Source organism: Trachinotus anak, unplaced genomic scaffold (genome assembly GCF_046630095.1).
Source record: "Trachinotus anak isolate AG129_WGS33_773 ecotype Australia unplaced genomic scaffold, CSIRO_AGI_Tana_v1 ptg000001l, whole genome shotgun sequence".
In the NCBI taxonomy this organism is placed as follows: Eukaryota; Metazoa; Chordata; class Actinopteri; order Carangiformes; family Carangidae; genus Trachinotus; species Trachinotus anak.
In genome coordinates this window covers 7,111,128-7,134,302 of record NW_027273852.1, presented here as the reverse complement: position 1 = coordinate 7,134,302, position 23,175 = coordinate 7,111,128, and the positions used below count along the sequence as shown (strand labels likewise).

The 23,175-nt window shown below is 40.5% G+C and overlaps 2 protein-coding genes across 2 annotated transcripts; one reads left to right on the top strand and one right to left on the bottom strand.

Annotated features, from left to right (window-relative positions):
- The first annotated feature begins 958 nt into the window (after positions 1-958).
- On the top strand, positions 959-11,686 carry nme9 (NME/NM23 family member 9). The gene is made up of 17 exons (XM_071466140.1): positions 959-1,147; positions 1,272-1,329; positions 1,614-1,717; positions 1,822-1,893; positions 2,841-2,957; positions 3,912-3,996; positions 4,161-4,243; positions 4,337-4,429; positions 5,147-5,301; positions 5,638-5,834; positions 6,080-6,224; positions 6,309-6,416; positions 6,741-6,892; positions 7,005-7,149; positions 8,586-8,848; positions 9,038-9,128; positions 10,148-11,686. Exons 1-16 carry the CDS (start codon positions 1,115-1,117, stop codon positions 9,124-9,126), a joined length of 1,899 nt encoding a protein of 632 aa, XP_071322241.1. The 5' UTR covers positions 959-1,114; the 3' UTR covers positions 9,127-9,128; positions 10,148-11,686.
- smarcal1 (SWI/SNF related, matrix associated, actin dependent regulator of chromatin, subfamily a-like 1) lies at positions 11,435-23,163 on the bottom strand. The gene is made up of 17 exons (XM_071466017.1): positions 22,403-23,163; positions 21,964-22,318; positions 21,211-21,261; positions 20,854-21,114; positions 20,657-20,707; positions 20,376-20,559; positions 19,972-20,122; positions 17,694-17,855; positions 17,477-17,542; positions 16,280-16,420; positions 15,413-15,631; positions 14,004-14,074; positions 13,686-13,788; positions 13,142-13,324; positions 12,263-12,363; positions 11,976-12,072; positions 11,435-11,842 (listed from the first exon to the last, which is right to left on the bottom strand). The coding sequence occupies exons 1-17, from the start codon at positions 22,766-22,768 to the stop codon at positions 11,648-11,650; spliced, it is 2,757 nt and encodes a 918-aa protein (XP_071322118.1). The 5' UTR covers positions 22,769-23,163; the 3' UTR covers positions 11,435-11,647.
- Between the last annotated feature and the right edge of the window lie 12 nt (positions 23,164-23,175).

Below are 23,175 nucleotides of genomic sequence, written 5' to 3'. Positions count from 1 at the left end.
AACTGTACTCTCCCTGCCTCCTGTGGTATCCTGGGGGAAGGAATTATGAATTATCCGACAAATAACTACAATTAAGTGACTATCGTTTCATCACTGCTTGTGAATAGACTGAATTAAAATCCATTCCACAATTGTCGACCTAACTCACAAACCCCTCTTACTGTAACAGCCTTAAAACGTTTTCGAAATCTGTAATATATAAAATGTTATGAATTCCAGCTGATGAAATTAAAAGTCAAATGTCCTGCCGTCAGCAAATCACATGCTGCAGGTCTTTTTACTGTCTTTTGACAGCTGGATTAGCTTGTCTGCTGCTATTTTAGCTAGCTAGCAAGAGTTTATATGTGGTTAGTTAGCAAACTAAGGAATAAATAAATGCCTTACTAGGGTTAGACATTTATTTGTGATGGCTAAGGGTAGGGTAAGGGGCTTCGGAGGGAACGCATTATGTAAATGAGTGTCCTCACAGCTAAAGCAGGACAAAAAAAAAATCTCTTCTGTGTGTGGATGGGATAATTATGTTTGCCACATATGGTTCAGCGGTTGTATGAGCTCACAATTCATATTCATATTTTGGGAGTTAAAAAAGTCCCAGTGGTGACTAAAAACACCCGCCCCTGTACTCCTATTTTTATTGGAGGGGCTTGTTCAAATTTCTGAGGGGATAAAGGAATAAATAAATAAATTAAAAGATTAAAAAAATTAATAAATAAATAAATGCAAGAATATCACTCCGAGTCGAACATCTGCAGGTAACTCTGAGGTAAAATTTTGTTTCCTGTATACTAGTTGCAGTAAGGACCTATATACAGTGTATGTGTAAGTTGTTACTCCCACTCTTAGCTAATTATGACATGTTATTAAACTGATTGAAGTGATTAGCAAACAGTAAGTAGGACTTTCCTTGGTACGTCAATTAACAGCGACACAACATCCTGCCGTCTGCCGGAAAGCGGAAGTGCCCGTTGCTTAGCAACCAGGGGGCCAAACATCCGAGCTCTTTAACTCGACATATTAGCAACTGCGCATATTAGTATTTCAGATAAATAAACGAGGCTTAATAGCTTGATTGACTGATTTTAAATACATCTATTTAATTTGACGAGCTAATCAAATGGCAGGCAAGAAGAAAGAAGCGAGTCTGCAGGTTGGACAGCAAACACAGCATGGTTTCTGTACTGTTTACAACAGCCTTCTCCAGCTTGTATTTTTTAAGTATATTTGTCTTTATGAAGCCATAACTTAATGCTAATTCGGGTTTTCTTGCCCAGGCGTCTATCACAAATCAAGAACAGTGGGAGGAGATGCTTGCAACCAAAGGTTTAACGGGTAAGATCTTTAGAAATAAAAGAGTTGTTGTTATGTCCTGTTAAAAGTGGATACTTAGCATCACAACAATAAGTATCTGTCCAACACTGCTGCTTTTAACAAGTTAAAAGAAACCGTGTCTGTGCTTGAGCTCTGACATTATGATTGTAATTTATTGTATGCTGCTGCCCCTCTGTGTTCACTGGGATTACTGCAGATTGGATGACTGTACCAATCCTCAAATTTTCCTCTCTCTTCCTTTCTCTTCTCTCTTATACTTAAAAACATACCATGTCTCCTTCCAGTTGTAGATGTACACCAGCAGTGGTGTGGTCCCTGTCGAGCTGTGGTTAGTTTGCTACGAAAAATAAAGAACGAACTGGGTGATGAACTATTACATTTTGCCACAGTAAGCCCTCAGTGAATTTAAAACTGAAGAATTTAAATTGAAACCTGAAGTTGTGAGGAGGAGGCACCCCAAAATTTGTATGTGTGTGTTTGTGTGTGGTGCAGGCCGAGGCAGACAGCATAGATGCTTTGGAGAAATATCGAGGGAAATGTGAGCCCACCTTCCTCTTCTATGGGGTCAGTGTGTGCATATATGCTGTATGTGTATGTATGTTTGTACAGAAAATCTGTGTTCAAGGTTTTGTGTTTTCTCTTTTTGTGCTTTGTATTCTGTCATAAAATGTCCTGGATTTTATAATACAATCCACAAATAACAGTGTAATATTTCTGCATGAATCAGGTACCAATAAAATACTTACTATTACTTCTACTTAGATATAGGTACCATGGAGGAAAATAAGACCATGAGGAACAAGGGAGTAACATCAGCATTTCAGAGGAAATCAGGAAAAATAAATAATACTCCAAGTACTTTTTGTAAATACGGGGTACCTATGAGGTACAGGACTGGGAGACAGAGCTGACTTTAGGGAAAAATGGTGTTAACAACAATTTTCTTACTGTGAATTAAAGAGTAAAAAGGTGTTCACAGTCACACATTATATTACAGCACACATACTTTATATGTTATTATTTCACTCAGTTACAAACATTATTGTGGTGTGTTGAGGAAAATACAGTGTAGAAGAGGAGCACTCAATTTACAAGTTTGTCTTCAGCCACTGTGTCTACACCAGTGGGAGCCAGTAAGTATTTTATTGTTACCTGATTTATTTCCATATGTATCTGGTTATTTTTTGTATTGTTTTTCCTTTTCATCCTGACTAATTCTCAGAGGCGCAAATAATGTAGGCCAGGAAACATGGCCGCCTAGCGTTGTGACCTCTCTTGTGGTGATGTAGAATTCACCATATTATTTATGTTTATTATTAACTCCCTATTATCAGAATTGGGTATATTCGTGAGCTGTACTCTATATCTATTTGTTGTTGGTGTGTTTTTTTGTCTCTTTGTAGATTGCTTTCATGAGCCTCTGTAGTCAAAGCATCTCTGTACCTCACAAAATTACATTTAATTCAAAAACGGTTAAAAAACGTAAGAAAGTCTTTGTGTTGGATTAACAGGGTGGGGAGCTGGTGGCTGTGCTGCGAGGGGCCAATGCTCCTCTGCTTCAGAAGATGATTGTAGAGGAACTGGCCAAGGAGAAATTGGTCCTGGAGCAAGGTGGTGAACGCGAAGTGGTGAGCACGAAGACACACACACGTTCACACACAGTTATCCCATCACACATATGTTCATTGTAGAGCTGAAACAATAGCCTCTGTCTTGACTTGTCATAGTACTGTATGACAAGCACAGATGCTAATAATGATATAGCTTTGACTGTTCTGGTAAACCACGACAGTGTGGCAGTGAGCCAGCATACACAATGAAGTGAAGCAGCTAAATGGAAATTAATCTCATAATTGACACCTGTGGTTTTCCTACTGTGACATATCAAAATATCTTGTCCCGTGAAAAGGGCCGTATTAGTCAACTGAAAATGAATCAATAACTCTTGTTCCTTTCTTTTATTATTTTATTTTAAAATTTTACAACAATTATAATATATATAGACATATATAGACAAATCCACACAGGTCAACAGCCCCAACCCTCACCCCCACCCCCACCCCCACCCCACCCCAGCCCGACACACCTGCTGGCATACAATGAGAAAATAAAAAGGAAAAATAAAAAGTTGTTGAAGTAGCAAATAGTTGCCAAGATGTGATGTATCTCAGGCACAGACGGAAATTGTGCAGTGAGTATGATTTAAAAGGGATTATATAAACTGTGCAGACAGTTGCACTCAGAGGGGGACATAAATCAATGTACACTAAGTTGCAGCCAAATCCTTTTGCTTTCCGATGTAATTGGTAAAGGGTTCCCACTGCTAAGCAAAAAGGCCAAACATTCACTGGTTCCAGCAACTCAAATTTGTGAGAATATGCTGCTTGCCTTTGTTTTACATGACAGTAACTGAATGTCAAGTAATATGGATTTTGGATAGTTGAGTTTGACAAAACATTCAATTTGTATGTTTCACCTTGAGCTGTCAAGATGGCCATTTTTCAAGTTTTCTGACAGCTTTTACATCCATAGCCATGTTTAGGGATTGAGTGTTTTTAATAGGTTTTTGTTGTGTCTGTCAGGTTAAAGACGATGGTCTGGTGAATAATGAGAAGAAAGAAGAAGAGGAGGCGCCTCAACAGTCAGAAAATGATGAAAGCATAATTGGTACTATGGAAACAATATAGTCATATTTCTGGTCAATTTTTTATTGTCATTGGCATTATTATTGTCATTACTGTGATTACAATCTTCTGCCGGCTATTCTGTGTACGATCTTGAATTTTATCAACCTTCCTGATCATCACTCAGGCTGCTCTCCTCTCCTGTAGTTCCTGCTAGTAAATCCTACACAGTTGCTATCATCAAACCAGATGCTGTTGCTCACGGCAAGGCAAATGAGATCATTATGAAGGTACACAGAGACTAACACTGCTCACATTCTGAGAAGACAAGATTGTCTCAAGCCTTCCTGCTGACATTATTTCATTATGCCTCCCCTGGCTAGATTCAAGATGCTGGGTTTGAGATCCTGGCCCATGAGGAACGCACACTGACCGAGGCTGAGGCTCAGAATTTTTACCAACACAAAACAGCAGAGGTAAGGTATAGTGAAATGAATTAAACAGAAATAGAATTACATAACAATAGCAAAAATGTGCATATAATGCAGATACATGTGATATATCTGCATTATATATGATAGGGGTTGTATTTCATTGCAGAGATTGGCATACCAGTCAGACTGCTGATGGGTTCAGTGTATGTTTGTGAGGTTAGTGTAGGCAATTTGAATTCTGAGTCAACATCCTAATGGGAGAACAGTCATGACCAGTGCAAAAATCATTTAAATGAGTTCACAATACATCACACATCCATCTGCATCTCTGCACAGGGTTTAAAATAGAGCTGCTGTGTAAGCAGCTTTTTTTTATTTTATTTTTTGCTTATTGCGCTGTTTGTGTTGAGACTTCATGATTAGAGATTCAGAAATACAAAATATGTGTGGTTAGATAAAACAGTTATGTTCATGAAATTATAAAGATGTACATGGTTTGTACTGTAGAATATTTGTTGTATCTGCCTTTTATAAAATAATTTATACTCATTTTCTTCTCTTCTTCTCTCTCTGTGTATGTACAGCCTCCAAGAAACAGGTTTAATGGATTTTACAGAGTAAAAACCAGAATTCAAACCTGAAGCACAGGCTGACATAAAAGGACCTGATCCAAGTTCCATGTGTTCATTACAGTAACATACTGTGTCTGTCTGCTCTTGTCGCTCTGTGTGCTTGTGTGTATGTGATCATGATTCATAGGCTTGCTTTGAGGACTTGGTGCGGTTTATGTCCAGTGGTCCCTCCCATATTCTGGTACTGTCTGAGGCGGAGGGCTCCGACAATGTTGTACCTGCATGGCGCGAGTTCATTGGCCCAGCAGACATAGAGGAAGCCAGGAGAGAAAAGCCAGAAAGGTTAGTTACCTTTTTATATACAGTCTATATTAGTTACTTGAAATTATACATATGATCCATTTAGAAAAAAATATTAAAAACTGTAAGATGTAGTATGATGAAATTATTATTCCTGTGTCTTTGTAAAAACAAATATTTGTTTGTATAGACACTTATTCATGCACTGTTGATTGCAACAGTGTGAAACAGTCTCAGTCTAAAGTCTGGAAAAGAGAATAAACAGCACATTCTCGCCTGCTCCACCAGACACACCCAAACATTATGCTTCTCTCTGGTTGAGCACCAGCAGAGCAACCATCTGCTCTCTTCTCCTTTCTCCCCCCTGGCTTCCTGCAGCTTGCGGGCACAATACGGCACACAGACACTGTTCAACGCAGTGCACGGTAGTGAGGACAGCGACCAGGCCAGCAGGGAGCTCGCCTTCTTCTTCCCCAACTTTAGGACAGCCTCAGTAACAGAGCAGGATGGGGAGGAAGAGCATGTGGAGAGGACACTGGCTCTTATCCGGCCTGACATTGCCAGAGAGAACAGAGGTGGGGTCCGTGCCAAACACACAAACACAAGTGCACACGTGTGCAAATACAGATACACAAAGGTGGTTCATATTACTATAGTGGGACTGCTCCATAATTCCTTCAGCAAAGGTGTTGAATGACACAGGTGCATTTGCATAATTGTTAATGTATCACTGCAGAAAAAAATGGTCACACTTTCATAATGGAAGGAACTGTCTGTATTAATACTGTAAATGACACAGTTCATATCTGTGGTTCTGCAGAAGACATCCTGGCCCAAATCCACAAGGCAGGTTTCACAGTGGCGCTCCAAAGAGAGGTGATGTTGTCAGAGGAGCAGGTCAGACAGTTTTACTTCCAACATGTTGACAAGGACTACTTCCCTGCACTGCTAAGAAGTATGACCAGGTAACTTACACATGCTCTGAAAAAAATATATTAAGAGGAGTATGCTACTGCAAAAGTTTATTCAACATGTGTGTGTCTTTACAGTGGGCCGGTACTAGCTTTGGCTTTAGCCAGAGCAGAGGCTGTCCATCACTGGAAGAACATCCTTGGTCCTTCTGATGTAAATAAAGCCAAAGAGGAGAGTCCTGCTTGGTGAGTGAAGTGTGGATCTATTCATTCACACACTGAAATGAGCGTTAGAGTTTTCACTGCTAATCGATCCGACAGCTTGTCATACCCTCCCCTCTTTTTAAACATGTCATATTTTCCAAGTTATTATACACAAATGTTTGAATAAAGACAGGAAAGTCTTACCTTTTTGCATTGAAATTCAACAATCACTTTTAATGTCATCTCTCTCCACCTCCAAACCACTCGACTTTCACTCGACTGTTCACTCGACTTTCTTAAAAAATGTGAAAGATCAATAGCTTAATCAAACCTGTAATTCTGACTTCTGTAACCCTCTTCACTCAGTCTAAGGGCCCAGTTTTCTGTGGAGAACGAGCCCATCAACCAGCTACATGGCAGTGCAAGCCCTGAAGAGGCAGAGCAAGAGATCAACTTCTTCTTCCCTAAACAGCGGACACTGGCAGTGATCAAACCTGATGCCATGGAGGAACACAGAGGTCCTTTCTCTTTATTTAGAACAATATGGAAATGTTCAAATTTACTTTTGTTCATATAGATGCACAGATATTGATACCATGCTTCTAATATTTCTTCTGTTCCCTATATCAGAGAAAATTTTGGAGGAGATCCATGCCAGTGGTTTCTCTGTAACACAGCTGAAGGAGGCAGTGCTGTCGAGGGAAATGGCTGCAGAGTTTTACAAAGAACACAGGGGGAAGCCTTTCTTCAGCCAGCTGGTGGAATTCATGTGTCGGTTAGTTTGTCCCCGTACACAGACACAGGAGTGACCACAGCAGACCAGCCCTCATCCCTGTAGCTGCTGCAAGTTTTATCAGTACTTTTAGCAGTAATCTTAGCAGCTTAGAATCAAGGCAGCCTCAGGCAAGTGGCTAGGAAGTCCATCTCAATTTCATTCTTTGTTCCACTGCACATCTAGATTTTAGAGTTATCTTCCGCTCCGATTAGCCCCTTCACTTGGTTGTTACACAACTGCTCGGACACAATGGGCAGAGAGATGGGTACAGCTGGGCACTTCAGCCAGGGAAACTACCTTTATTGTCACTATGCCTCAATATCAGCTCAGGTCTAGGTTTAATTTTACTTTATGTTCGTTTTTGTTTTGTTGTTTTTTGGCATTTTCTGCCTTTATTAGAGAGTAAGAGATGACTGGAAATGAGAGGGGAGAGAGATGGGGAGTGACATGCAACAAAGGTCACCAACCAGATGCAGAACAGGGACATTGCGGGTTAGAATTCGTGGTTCGCCTTAATCGCTTGGACACCGGGGAAACTCTGTAGATGTATATTCTGATCATCGTAGAATATTTTTCAAGTTAGCTAAGGAAATACTTTATCTCTTACAATGTATTTAGATTATCTCCCAGAAAACGCTCATTTGATTATTTACAAATCAGTTCTCATTTAGAGGTTTGGAGGTTTAAAATGGGCTAAATTAAATTTAAAACGTATGTTTTTAGAGTCGAATGTGGTCTGGTATAATTGAGATTAAATGTCATATTGTTTCAGTAGCATTTTGAAGCAGGCCTCTGCTAAGTGTTGAAATCTAGTGATGACATACACACATACACATACACACACACACACACGCACACACACACACACACACATATAGACAGCTTAAAAAACATGCACATTTCAACCAAATGTAGCCCAGCTTTAACTCAGACATCTGGACACATTTTGCCTACAATTCACCAAATGATTGCTTAGTGGGAAGGTGTAGTCAAATGCTGCTTATTGTAATACTAAAAGGTGTCCTGTTGTGGCTCTTGACAATGTAATTGCATTATGTTGGTCAATAATTATCTTGTAATGTTTGCAACAAGGGACACAAGCTGAACTTTGGTTGTATTAGTCAGAACTGCCAGTCAACAGAACGAATAAGTAGGTTTGCAGGTCCATCACTCCTGCACTCTGTGTTTGAAAAGTGCTGAATGCACTGACAGGGAAAAGGTGAGGTACATCAGCTACATGTGTCAGCAGTCACTGCTTATACTGGCCAATATGTATCAGCCAACTCATAATCCAACACGATGTCTTTACAGTAGCACTATCATCTGAATACATGTCAGGCTTTACCTGGACTTGTGACATTTGACATTGACACAGTGACATTTACACTGCTCAAAGACTGTCTGTTATATGAACATCCCGTCATTGTTTGCTCCAGGGGGCCCTGTATGATGCTTGTCCTGACAAAGGAAAATGCAGTGGAGGAGTGGAGGGCCATGATGGGCCCACCAGACCCTGACCAAGCTAAGGCAACATCCCCAATGTCTCTGAGGGCCCGCTTTGCCTCCAACATCCTCCACAACTCAGTTCACGGTGCCTCGAATGAGCAGCACGCAGAGGAGAAGATCCGTTTTATCTTCGGTGACATCTGCTCAGATGCAGAGCTCACCGGTGATGGAGAGTCTGACAGAACCATTTCAGGTAATCACATGATGTGTACGACAGTCATTTCCATCTGTCACACCATCTGGATACATATAAATAGCAATTTTGTTCTGATGTTTTTAATGTTTTTGTTGGCTTTTATACCTTGCTCCTGCTGGAAATGATATTTCTATGGTTGAATTTTTTTATGGTTGAAATGATTAATTCTGTACTAAAATTTTTCAGCAAAAGAGCAAGACAATTCTGCTGATGAAAACACAGAAATATCAAGATCTTCAGCTGAGGAAATGTCTGATAACAACATAACAACATGAAGGTATGCACTGTGCAAAAAGAAGCTGTCCCAGCTAAAGGCCATGATCTTTCCAAGTCTGTGTGTCAAGCCTGAATATAATCAGATTTATATCCAAAGATAAATGACAACATACAGTACATAGCCATTACATGCCTTTGAACGCCTAAGAATCCCACAATCCATTGTGTGCCAGTCAGTTTGAACACAGGCAATCCTCATCAGTTTTGTAAGGTACTGGTCGTCAGTCAACAGTAATTATATCACATTAATAAGACCACTGAAAAACCATTGCAAGTTGTAAATAGTGGAAACCAGGTATTAACGCCACCACTGGATATGTGGTAATAAATGTTAACTATATGGATATATTCACTGATAACCTGGACCTCTCTGCCATTTTTCCATCTATGTTTTTAAGTTGCATATCACAAAATGTACTGAATCTTGTACCAGGCGAATTCTGATGCTTAAACCCTCGTCAGCTGTTTGGTGATGTTCTACTTTTGACGGGGAATGCCTACAAACACCACCACTTTCTCAATTCGGCCAGACCTCTGTACAGGCAGCATTTTCCGGGGGATCCATCACCTGAATAAGGACAAAGCAATTACTGCAATATGTCCTGGGAACTGAGAGTGGCAAACAGGTAGATGCATCTCTCAATACAATTCAGATGGCTTGAGCAAGAAGAGGTGGCTCTCCTGATTCAGAGAAAACTGATGTTACTTATCTCAATAATGTCACCGTCAGCAGCTGGAATGGAGAAACAACCTGCTCTTAGTGCCTCTTGGTCTAGAGTGAAATAAATCTTGACCAGCTGCGCTGTGACTGTCGAGGAGAAATTCAATGCAAATGTGCATCACCTTCTTGCAATCCCATTATGTCTAATTATGGAGACAAAATGCTGCTCCTGTGCAAGTTCTTTGGCTGATGAATTTCAACCATTCAACGCATCCACTTTTAACGGTTGCATAATGTGCAGGAGCTGTCTTTGCTGTCATCCAGAACAGGTGATCTAATCATCCTCCTTTGTTTTGCAGATGACCCGTAGTTTGAACTCTTGCAGTCCAGGAGAGAGTGACGAACCAGAGGACTCTTCATATCATCAACACTGCATATTTTCTCTTTAAATATTGGCTTTTTGTGCAACATTATGGGTACATCACAATATGTCATTCTGTGAATCATGACAGAAGACTTACATTTCTTACATTTCCACCTTTTATAAGTGGTATTTTGAGACCACATATACCTGAGCCAGTGAAAAAGAGTACCTGTATACACGGGATTGAGTTCTCTTAATACTGCTGACAATAGTTAAAGGCATAAAGACAGCCTTGGCTCGCAACAGCAGTTGTAGGGTACATGTCTAGGAACAGGATCATACAATCACCACAAAGCTGATCATTTCAATGTTCACTGAAGACTTTGCTGAAACCGGAAAACACCAAATCACTGTCTGTTCAGTCTTTCTTGGCTTGCCTGCAATAGACTGTCGATATCAATTTTAACTTCTACACTGCTGTGACAATGAGTAATGTGTGAGTGATTGGGCTGAGGTATTCTTGGATATTTTTCCTGTTAGCGTGATAATGACAGGGTGGTTTGATTATTGAGGGCAAATTGCTCTAGAGTGAAATTAGTTGTATGAATGTTGAGAATAACCAGCTTACACAGTAGAAAGAAAAAGTAAGTGAACCCTCTGAAGTTACCTGCATTTATGTATAAATTTGTCTTAAAATATGGTCAGATCTTCATCCAAGTTACAATTATGAACATATTTGTACCAATAACACATAAAACATTGTATTGTTCTTGTCCATACATCATTCAGACATTCACAGAGTAGGTTGGAAAAAGTATAACATGAACAAAAGCTAAATGGAGTCCCGAGTCAAACCTGGAGTCCAATCAATTAAACCAGATTGGAGGTGTGGGTTAGAGAGACTTTGACTTATAAAAAAAAAAAACACTCACACATTTTGACTTTGCTGTTCACAAGAAACATCTGCTCATGTGAACCATGCTTCACAAAAAGGACATCTCAAAAGACTTGCTGATTTGCATAAAGCTGAAAGGGTTACAAAGTCACCTCAAAGAGCTTAGATATTTACCAGTCCAAAGTCAAACTATCTATAATCATATCTATGATTTAGTTCTGTGGCTACTCTCCCTAGAGGTGGGCGCCCAGCCAGGATCATGCCAAAGACACAAGGCAGAATGATCAGTGATGTAACGAAGAACCTCAGGAACTGCTTAAGGTTCAAAGGAATCATTAAAATAAGAAGTCAACATAGAGGTCACATAAGGTCAAGTACAGGTTCCAGAAGGATACTAAATACAGTCTTTATTAACAAAAAATATATACATAGGTTTATTAGACTTCCATTTTACATGTCAAAACATTTAAAACATTATTTTAAAGCATAAAACAAAGTAAGTTCACATCAGTCATGATAGGCTGAAAAACTAGGACTTGTTCCGGTAACAATTTAACTAAATGCTGTAAAAATAATTTGTCAAAGTAAAATTCATTCGAGTCATCTGCTGAAATAGTCCTTGATGCTCCCTCTTTTGGGGCTTTGCCCGACCATGCCGTGTTGTTGATCAGAACTGTTTCCAGGCGGAGTGTCCTCCCAGTCATTTGCAGCCTCCAGTAAGATGGCTTCGTCTATGTCGTCATCTGCTGTGAAAGATCTCTGGAACATCTCCATGATGCTCCTTTGGTTAGGGTCCTGAACAAATCCAAATAATCAGGTTCAAGACTGAATCTACAGACATATGTTGGGTTTAGCTATGTAAGTATATGTATGAATGCTGTTTAACTGCATTATATATCCATTATTCATGTGCATATGCAGAATGTACCTTAGAGTGGAAGCTGGCGTTCAGTGCGTTGTCTGAGAGGTTTGACTCAGACAGACCCACTTGCTCCAAGACATTCATTTTTTCCTGGATCATTGGCCTGGATCAATACATAAATAAATTATTATAATAGAGCAGAAACAATAAAATCCACTGTTTCTTACAATATGAATGTGAGACACCAAATTAACTTGACCCCCTGCCGTTTCAGTTTTGGCTTTCTGGCCAGCAGTAGTGGAAGACTGATGAATATGGGAGGAAACAGTTTGAATTTTGGGATTGACACATACCACAGGTGATCATCAGCAGTTCCCTTGGCAACCAGGTAGTGAATGTTCACATTGCTGGTTTGTCCAATACGGTGCACCCTATCCTCTGCCTGAATAAGAACCTGCAGGAAAAAAAACCCAAAAAACAAGCATCTGAGGTTTCTTGTTAATATATTCTGCCTTCATGCAGCTGCAGTGACCCCCCTGACAGACAGAGGTGGACTTATTTTCCCATGTGAAATGGTTGTTTCTGTGTGATCTCGCCCCTCAGTGACTAAATCTTAAAAGAGTTTCCCACAATTTACTAACAAAAAATGTCACACAGGGCAGAAGCTGCAGATATGCAGCCTTGATGTTGTATTTTAAAGGCATTAGACAACAGTAAAAAAAAAAACAAATGGACAGATACAATAATACATCATACAACAGGGTTATAAAAACATAATGACTGACATGTTTGCAAGACATATCTGACTTATGTAACCAGAAGACACAGAATATCTGTAACACTGATCTGGAATTACATTCGTGGCCACATGAAGAATGTAAGTCCTCTTCACTTATATTTAACTTCAGTTTAGCTCTTGTCCAACTCCAGAAAAAAATATCTGTGTCTTAAGCCGCTAAATGTTTTACTCTGTGATGATCTCTGTCTGTTATTTGACATTGGTAGATACCTAAAAATGTTTTACCATAGCTTCCTTAGCTAGAAACTGGTGGCTACAAGGTTCAAATAAAGAGCGTCTGACTCAGCCTCATAATAAATATAGATCGGCCTAAAACCCAAAACAGGCTAAAAGAGATAGACGTTGGGCTGGAACCAAAATTGATACCTAAATAGTAATGAACCGTGTCCCTAATAATTGTGGAGTATTTTCATGATAGCGTGTCATGGCTTACCCCGGGGTTCCAGAAAAGCTCAGCAAAGATCACCAGGTCTGCAGCGTGCAGGGTCAGACCCATGTTAGCTGCAGTGATGGACAGTATAGCCACACAGGTCTGGGAAGAGTACTGAAACCTCTCACACAGCTGCTGTCGCTCAGCTGATGGGGTGGTCCCGTCGATACGGATGAAATTGACATTCTGTAGAGGAATTGAAAGGCCATTTTAATTTCTAACCATCAATTATCACTTAAAACACTATCAAGCCAAATGGTTTTAAGTGGCACGTCAGAAGACATCAACAAACTGATTTAACAACACTACCCTTATAAAAACTTACAATAATGATAAGTCATAATAGTAATATTAAGCTCAAATATGCTCAGACTTGCCCTCACTTGTTCCCTGCAGCTACTGATGGAGTTCACCTGAGAACTGACTTCCCACAAAAGATTTCATCTGAGCTACAGGGAAAAGTTAAATGCACATTTTTTATGTCACAGTTGAATTACTTGGCATCTATGACCTTTCGTACAGTCTAACATCTCTTTGTCTTACTCACCTTTTTCCCCAGTTCAGAGGTGATATGATCCAAAACTGACTTATGATGGGCGAACACTAGAAACTTCTCCCTCCCACACTCCAGCATGTCAGTGATGTACTCCCTGCCAGTGACAGGAACAACACAGCTCTCTACTATTTCAAAGCAACACATTAAAATACTCAATCTTCATGTCAATTCTTCATATTATCTCGAAACCAATACAAATCACAATGGTCTGACAAAAGATTGATTCGTTTTACATTTTAATCTCACTACTCACCAAATCTAAGATGAGTGGTCATAACTGATGCCCACCACTGAGGGCTCGGTACTTACATAATAGCTTGTAGCTTGGCTTCAGCTGTGTGGTTATAAAAGATGAGGAGGGCTTCCTTCTCTGCTATTTTCTGAAAGAGGGATAAGGAACGACACAAGATAAGAACTGACAGGAGGTTCTGTTTGATGATTTGATAAGACTGCCATTACTCTGGGGAGCAGTGTGATTATGCACAATCAAGCTCAGCAGCTCATTCCCAGTGGAGTGTATAAACACGAATAAGGCTCACTGGAGCATTCTGGGTGGTTTAAAAGCACTTGCGTATGTTTGAAGCCTGAAAGGACGCACTCATGTGAAGAGGACCAAACCAATATATCTGACTTCTCGAGGCTCAACAAAGGTTTGTCAACCTTTTCTTACCTGTGATGCCTTTTTAATCACACAGATTCCACTTGAGAAAAATACTATTGTGTTTCATTTTGAGCCAATAGGAGAACTTGTGTAATGTTTAGGGATTTATATAGTAAGTGATATACCTAAAACCCATTTATTTAGTTTAAAATACTGTATGGTCAGTATCATGGTATTTTTTTATATATATGTGTAACTCATATGAAGAAACGCTGATCAGCATTAAAATCTTTCATTTACTCACAGAGAGCTGTCTCCAGCTGTGAGAAGGAACCCTCACATTTCGCTTACATTTTTATCACTTCTTTTCTCCTGCTGACGTTAGCACGCTAACCAGCTAGTTCCAGCCCAGTTGGCAGTCTCGTCATTTTCTGGTTCAAAGTTACTGGAGCATCCAGGCTGCCCTGAAGAGGCAATGCCGTATTATAACCTCTTGTGAATACAACGATAGCCGAAGCTGTTGCCTGGTAGAGGACTGGTAAGTAAACAGCTGGTTATCCTAATGTTGGCTAAGTAGCAAAAGCAAAACCTACTAAAAGCTCCTTTAAAATCTGTGTGAGTTCACATGGTGATCCCCTCTTGCTGGGTATCTATATGTACGATGAACAGGTACTACACTGCTATGATTACTACATCTGATTTATTAGTAATCTCAAGTTTGTCTTTTGGATACATTTTATCAGCAAGTTTGGGTGTTAAATAATTAAAAAGTAAAGAAGATACAATTTTGAGCCAACTCTGAGGTTTATAAAATTATCTGGTAGAGATTATAAGGAAACTTTTAAGACATCTTTCAGTGCAACAGGATCTTACAGTTTTCTGTAATACTTCATTTTTGAAGTTGCATTTTTGGTATTTCACTTTTTACAATTTCACCATTTCACAGTGAAAAAATTTGGATATTTCTTGCAAATAAAGCAAAAAATTGGTTGATTGACAACTGCAACATTGCATATATCTGTAGATACTGTTTTTTTAGGTTTTTGTGAATATCTATTTTTCAAAAACCTAATTAGAGTCATGTTTCTAGTTTTTCCAGGAAACATTCGTAACTTACGTTGCGGTGTCCCTTGGACAACTGCTTGGCAGCAGCTGACAGAGCAGCTTTTGTGCGAGTGTTGATACCATCTATTGTCACCGTGACAACCTTGCGCTGTTTAGCTGGAAGCTGGGACAGGACTTCGGACTTGAGACGGCGCAACATCAGACACTCCTCCAGTAACAGTTTCAACTCGCCAAGGTTAGAGGAGCCTGAGTAGTCCCAGCCCCAAATCATCTGGAGAGGATTGGAAGGAGACAGAAGCAGAAGAAAGTAATTCAGAAAATAATGGATGGGGGATAATATTGGATAATAATAGGAAGGGAAGCAGTCATGGACAGACAGAGGTAAAGCTGACTTGTGGCAGATAGCTAGACCATTGAAGCTGGAGGTGAATATGCATAAAGGGTCTTTTTATCTTATACTGGAATTTGTTTTCATTAAAGTCAAACCAGGGACTAGGGATCGTTACAGAAAAGCCCAGATTCTAGACACAGAAATGAAACATGTCCCGTGATAAGATTTTTCCATGGTCTTCAAAATTAGTCATCATCAGCCAAATTAGGAGATAATTGACCTTTAAATCATGCAGCGTGTTCCCTGTTGAGCTCACTAAAATCACTCTGCACCAACATAAACTGGCTTTAAAGTGCACTAATTTACCTTTATAATCCTAATGTTCAGTACTTGTCAGCAGACCTGTCAAATTTTACCACCTGAATGCACACCTCCTTCAATGAGCTGAAGACTATACACTGTAAGCACTGCACGTAAATACATTTTTGCTAATCCCTCATCTGAAGTGCTCTCTGTTCTCTGAGGTGTCCTGGAATTACAGCTCAGCAGCATTAAGAATCACACTTGAACAAATGAGACGTAGGCTACCTGTCTGGCATCACAGTAGCGAATCCCAAACTCATGGAAGCGAGGGAAGAGAGTAGGTCTGACAGCCAGAATCTGGGTGTAGAGCTCAGAGGGTCTAGACATGGCAGGGGTCCCAGACAGAAGAATAACTCTCTTTGCTGCCTGAGGATGAAAAAAAAAACAACTCTGATCAGACCACTGCTGATAGGCTGTAGGTGACAGAGCAAGAAATTAAACCCAACCATGAGCCAAATGCTGCAATGTTTTGGCTTCTGGTTTGTTCTTGGATCTGTTCCCAGCCAACATTCATGTACACTACATATACGAAGCAATGATGTACCTCTAAATACAGCGACACAGTGGTGATTGTGCATTAGTACAGTGACCCCATCAGCTTCTGTGCTGGATACTTGCACAGTGAAACAACTGTTTTACAGGATTTAAAATTTGAATTAAAATTTGAAACTCTTCAGAGAGTGCCCCCCTCTGCCAACACTGATCTAGTTTAACTGCTCTACCACTATACAGGACATCCAGCCGGTCACTCAGAGGCTCAATCAGTAATACTGATCTTATAATGAGAGGTTAACAGTATTGCTTAAGAAGACACATTCTCTCGCTCAACTGATATATATAAAACTTCTGTAATCTGATGTTTGTCTGTGTGCACAAAGTATCTATTTTAATGTATTACTGGTGACACAACCCTGGTGTTTACATTTGAATGGACGGTTGATTTTTTTGGTTTAATTGCACACATAACGACAAGACTTGTTTAGTTAAAGTTGAAAAAAAAAAAAAAAGATAATTGTCTGGTGGCAGAAATCCCAGATCTGGTTTGCTTTGAAAATCTAATCAATTGTTCAGAGGGCCCAAGGTCTGTCTCCCTGCCAATTTTATGTAAATCTGGGGCTCGCTCCAAAAGTTTTAATGAATTATCTGAATAATTTTGCTTGAAAAAACTGGAACATGCTGAAATCTGATTTGTGTCCTAATGTAAAGGAAACATTCCTCGCAACTTTTACTCAGCAAAGTTCTACCGAAGTTAGACAAACACTTTCATTCTGGGATCTGCTTCTTTTAATGTTTTTTTTTTTTACATATCCTGCTGAGCCAGGTGACACAAATAACAAGTAAAAACATTACTTCTTAGGCTTAGGATGTAAAATTATGAATCCAAACACAAATTTAGATGAAAGAGAAGAGAAAGAAAAGCACCTTCAGCAGAGGCAATGCCGCTTTGCAACGAGCGGTCTTTATGTTCTTCAGAAAATGGGACTCATCCTGCACAGAACAACAAAAACACACATTTTACAACATAACTGCTTTAAAGGGCAAAACTGTTTCTAAGATCAATCAATTAGTCAACTGACTGAAGTGAATCAGAATTAAGGAGCCATGTCTAAACAATACACAGTCCAACCACACTGCTGACCATGATGAGAACACTGAAGGGGTTTCCTGGCTGCTGCTTGTCCATCCTGCTCAGCAGGTCGTAGCTGATGATGTTGACCAAACCCGACCGCAGGTTGTCTTTGGCCTTCACCACCACGTTGATGCTGTCAGGACTCAGGGAGGGAAGCCAGCGTGTGAAGGCCTACAGACATGGATAATACTGACATCAGAGGTGCAGAGTGAAACAGAACTCCCCAGATTTTCTCTGAATCTCTGAAATTTGGTAGGAACATCATAGACAGTAATTTGATGGCTGACAGCTGGTGTGAATTTCATTTATCACTAATTATTCATCCTAACTACTATCACTGTGTTTCCATGTATGAACAACCAATCATGTGATTTGGAAAAATGTTAACTGTGGCCCAAATGTCTCTGACAGTTCACTTACATGCTCTCCATTCGCCTGTCAACCTGGCTTAAACTCACAAAGTTATAGCTCTCATGCTTTGCAGTAGATTTGGCCAAATGCTCAAGACTAAGAGCCAAGCCAGACAGACTAAGTGTCCTTTAATAGGACAACATCCTGTGACTAAACTCTGCTCTGTGATTCCAACTCCTGATTGGGGGACTGTATTTGATCCAAGATATCTATTTAGAGAACAGACTGTCTTGTCTTGTCAATAACAGAAGGCCTTTTGAAAATGTACTGTTAGTGCAGCCTGTTAATGCTGCTGCAAGTTACGCAGAGAATAGATGCTACAGCACATGAGAGACACTTTCTGAAAAAAATCTGAAACCTGAGATGACCTCTGAAATTAGAAAGTATTGAAATTGTAGAAGGAAAACGGGGACAAAGGCACACTAACATTTCAGTGATCCCAAGTATGGGGGCGCCACTGTGGCTTTGTGGTATGAGCCACAGTGGCGCTCACCTGTCTGCTGATCTACTGTCTGCTTTTAAATAAAAGCCCAGAAAAAGGCTAAAAAAAGTGATGGAAAGTGTTGGACTGACAAAAAATTAATCAGCAACTATTTTGATAATCAATCATTTCAGTTTTCAAGTGAACATGCTGCTGATTCCCCTTTTCAAATGTGAGGATACATACATGAATAGTAAACTGAATATCTTTGTGTTTTGGACCTTGGGCTCTGACCTTGCTTGCCTAACGAGCATATTTTTTTATGTTGTGAGATATTACAGTCAAAACAATTAACAGGTGATTTGAGAAAATAATCAGCAGATTAATCATAATGAAAACAGTTGTCAATTGCAACACTAGTAAACAATATATTTCAAGCTTTAAAGTCAGGAAAAGCAGGTATCAGCGAGAGAGAATTCAACAAAGTTGCCAAATGAATAAGCTCTATTAGCATCTCCATCATGAACCAATGCTTCACAATTGAAGTTATACATCTGCTCCCATGAGACAGAGAAATGGAGGCATGAAATTCAATACTACTATCTTCCCTACTGAAGATAAAGTACCTAACAGTGCAAGTAGTCCTTGGGGAACAGTATTAACATTTCTCAAATGTGGAGAGCTTTGAGCAGAAACCCGCATTATAATGTGTGGGGCAGAGCCTCTGTCAGAGGAGACTAGAAGGATCTCCTTTAGACGGTGCCTGCTGACTTAATGCAGACTGATAATGACACCATTAAATGGAAACAAAGTGATAAACTCCATCACCTACTAAATAATGAGCTACTTTTCTTCCACGCACACAACTTGGGCAATGTCCACACTAATGCTTTTTCTATTTAAAACTGCGTTTTATAACGAAAACAGATGAGCATTTTAGCTCTGTATCAGAAATAATCTCTGTCCATGCTAACATGCCTGAAAACACATGAATATTCACGTACACTGAACATGTGCGTGCCGGTTTAAACAGGAAGCAGATTGTCTACTTTGTAGTTTGTTGCTTAAGTAGCAGGAAATACTACACTGATACTGAAAAATAAGACCGGAGATTATTTTGTTTGGACCGACAACAAGGTGGAACCGTTACTGCAAATACCACGCACGTATAAGGTGTTTAAGAAAACACAGATTAGGAGGATATATCATGACTGATAAGACCAATCAGAGAGCAAACGTGGGTGTCTGCAACATTGATTCCAAAAAGTTTCCATTTCTGCCCATCCAGACTAAAACGCAAACCTAGAGTTTTCAAAATAAAATGGAGCAGCTTTTCCTTGAAAACTCCAGAGTAGTATGGATGTCAGGCGTAAACATAGCACAGGCAATGCATTTTAAAACTAAAACATGTGAATGTTGCCTTGGAGCAACAGAAACAGTGTTGACTGTCATTACCTCAGCCCAGGTGAATCGTACAGAGGAGGGAGCCACTACCAGTAAGGGCCACTCATTCCTGTAGTAGGCTGCTATGCAGATGGCCTGCACTGTCTTTCCCAGGCCCATATCATCAGCCAGGAGGAGTCGGCCTTGTTTGGAGACTGCAAAACTACAGGGACACAAACAAATGCCAAAATGAAAAGCTACAGCAGGACAGTAAGTGGAAGTCCCATTGATCAAACCCTTCTAATTGACAAATTTGATAGCACCGAAGAATGGCTCACAAACATTGACTTATTATGATAAGCACCTCTTCATTTGCACAAGACCAAGTAAATTACAGATAAATAGCTGTCTTCTGGGATTGAGTTATTGGCTACATCATGCAGTAAGAGCACAAATGGCTGTTCAAAAACACCTACTTGACTCCCTCCCTCTGGAAGGGCATAAGGCTGCGGGTGAGCGAGGGGTCGATGCCGGAGAGGTCTGCCTCAGGGACGTCTAAAGACCTGGCTTCAGTCCCGTCAAACCTGGCAGAGAAAGCCTGGATTACTGCCCTGGGCAGAGGCTCCACCTCCACTGCTGCTATCCCACTGAGGAGATCCACTGGGTATGGAACACAGCACGGTCAGACAAGATGGCAAATGTAACAGAGACAAGCACAGAGATAAACCTGCTAAATAAAGCAAACGTTGTTACTCACTGAGTCTCTTGTAATCCTCAAGTGAAAAGCTCCACTTTCTTGTTTTCATGTCTGTCACACAAACAAAAGAATAACAAAAAAATTCAGGACCAGAAGCGGTAAAATGTAAAACATCATGATAAAAGCTCACACCCATAAAGGCTTTTTTTTTGTCAACACGACAAAAAAGGATATTAATCACATGAAGTTACTGTTACCATAGTTCTTTGTTGGCATTTGCTTGAATGCTGCGATGACATCGACATGGTAACCAATGTCAACCTCAAACTTTGTCGGAGACACCAGGATGCACTGGCCCTGCAGAATGGCCCCAGGTTTCTGCCAGCCGTTACACAGCTTCAGCAGCGCTGCCAGTGCTGCACCGTTACGAGCTCGGCTGGTGGCTGCTGCAACATCCACCATTTCCATCCCCTCCAGAGGCCTCAAAGACACAGAGGCAATGGAGGCTGCCTCCTCCACTGCAACCCAGACAAGATAAATATCCCATCATGCCCTTCAAATTTAGGCTACTCCTGAGAAAAAAATGATCATGAATATTTCCAAAATGTACGCACTTAGCTGTTGATAGTCCTCCAGGCTGAAGTTCCACATCTTTGTGGGTGGGTCTGAAACAGAGTAGAACACTTTATCAACTTTATTATCCCAGAGGACGGTGCAGAGATTCAGATGATCATACAAAACCAGACATATGGTGCAGAATAATTACATTTTGGAGTCTGGTATTGAAGTTTGGAAAACTGATAATGCAAGGGCGAAAGATTTGTGTGCCTGGCATATTAAATAAAAGATAATTCTGAAGCCTTAGTCAGTAGATAGGAGTCTTTATTGCTTTTACAGTGATGAGTTGAGTAATTCAGTATTTATTTAGCCTCACACATTATCCTGATTATGTGCACAGATGCACTGTAGCACTAAGGCTTGCTATTATTTGAAAATTACCATACCAGGTGCTTCAGAACACAACACAGAAAGTTAGTACTCAAAAACTATTGAAGTTTGATACTATTTGACTCATGCTGCAGCACCTACTTAAGCTATTGAATGTTCTATTCATTTGGTCTGAGCTGAAATTGTGAATGAACCCAACCAGTTTTGACAGTTTTTGTCATCTTGTCTGTCTTAAACATTGTGTTTAAAAAGCAGCTCAGTTTTGAATGTGTGGTGCTGCCCAAGAATTTTTATTCCGGTCCCACTTCTTGAAATGTATCGCTACTGACTGGGTTTATATAGCTAACCTTTAAAAAAAGAAGAAAACCACCACCAAGACTCGGACTCAAAACAATATATTTACATGGGCAGATACTTACCATAGTTCTTGGAGGGGACGGATTTGAAAACAGCAATAAGCTCTGCGTGGTAGCCCACTTCTACTCTGAACCGGCCCTCTGTATGAAGTACACATTTTCCTCTTGCAGAGATGGCAGGCTTTTTTGCAGGTACAGCATTCAAAGTTGAGGAATTTGAGGGAAGCTGTGCCACAGATGTTTGGGCAGGTTTACTAGTTGCTTGCTTGTAGAATGAGCCAACGGCACCACCAGAGCTGCTGGAGGTCAGGTTAGGTTTGGGCTGAGCTGGTTTCACACCCGTGCTTCCCACACCAGACAAGATGGGACTGCTTACATGTTGAGGTCTTGTCTGAGGAAGTGGGTCAATAACTTGTATCTAGACAGAAAGACAGTGAATGGCATTCGTAAAAACAATGAGCTGCATTTCATCCAAATAATGAACGATAAAATTAAATCTCACCTGTATCGAAGAAGCAGAGTTACACAGCGTACTGAGGTTGGTTTGCGTGCCAGTCCCAGATGAGTGCTGATACTTTGGACCTTGTCTTTGGTTGTTGAAGCTCGGTGGCTCTTTTTGAGGGGGTGGAATAAACCGTTTTGGTGCAGAGACTGAGCTAGATGTGTCTCTGTGATGGGAGAGGGCAGCAGGATTCGGAGCCACACTCTGTTTAGGGGGCTGTATCTGTAATGAAGTACTGCTGGATCCATCTGAGATCTGCTTATCGGTGCTGACAGTCTGTCCAAGTCTTTGGGCTCGTCTTTCTAAAGCCCTCCGCCTGTTCTCCTCAATCTTTCGCTGCTGCTCTGCAGTCAGCTGATTAGACATACTGCTGTTTCACAGCTAAAGATAACTAGCTCAAATTCAGATGACTGCCAGTCACAGCTAGCCAACACGTTTAGTTACCTGCAAACATGTGATCCATGGAGACCCATGTGTCCCTTCAGAACAACTACGACGCAACAACTTACTGCACTGCTGCCTCCACCGCTAATGGCAGCAGCTAACTATGCTAACCTGGGCGTAAACAGTCAAACTTATCAACTAAATAAATCGGCAGCGTCACAGTGGTTGTAAACACCTGAGCAGTCATTCGTGGGCGGTCCGGTGACCAACACTGTGACCTACAGACGGCTAAATGCAAAGCTTGTACGAAGTTAACATCTAGTTTGACGCTAGTTGTCAACTTGCTGGTGGATTCGGTTTCTACCGCGCAGGAAGTGACGTAGAAAAAC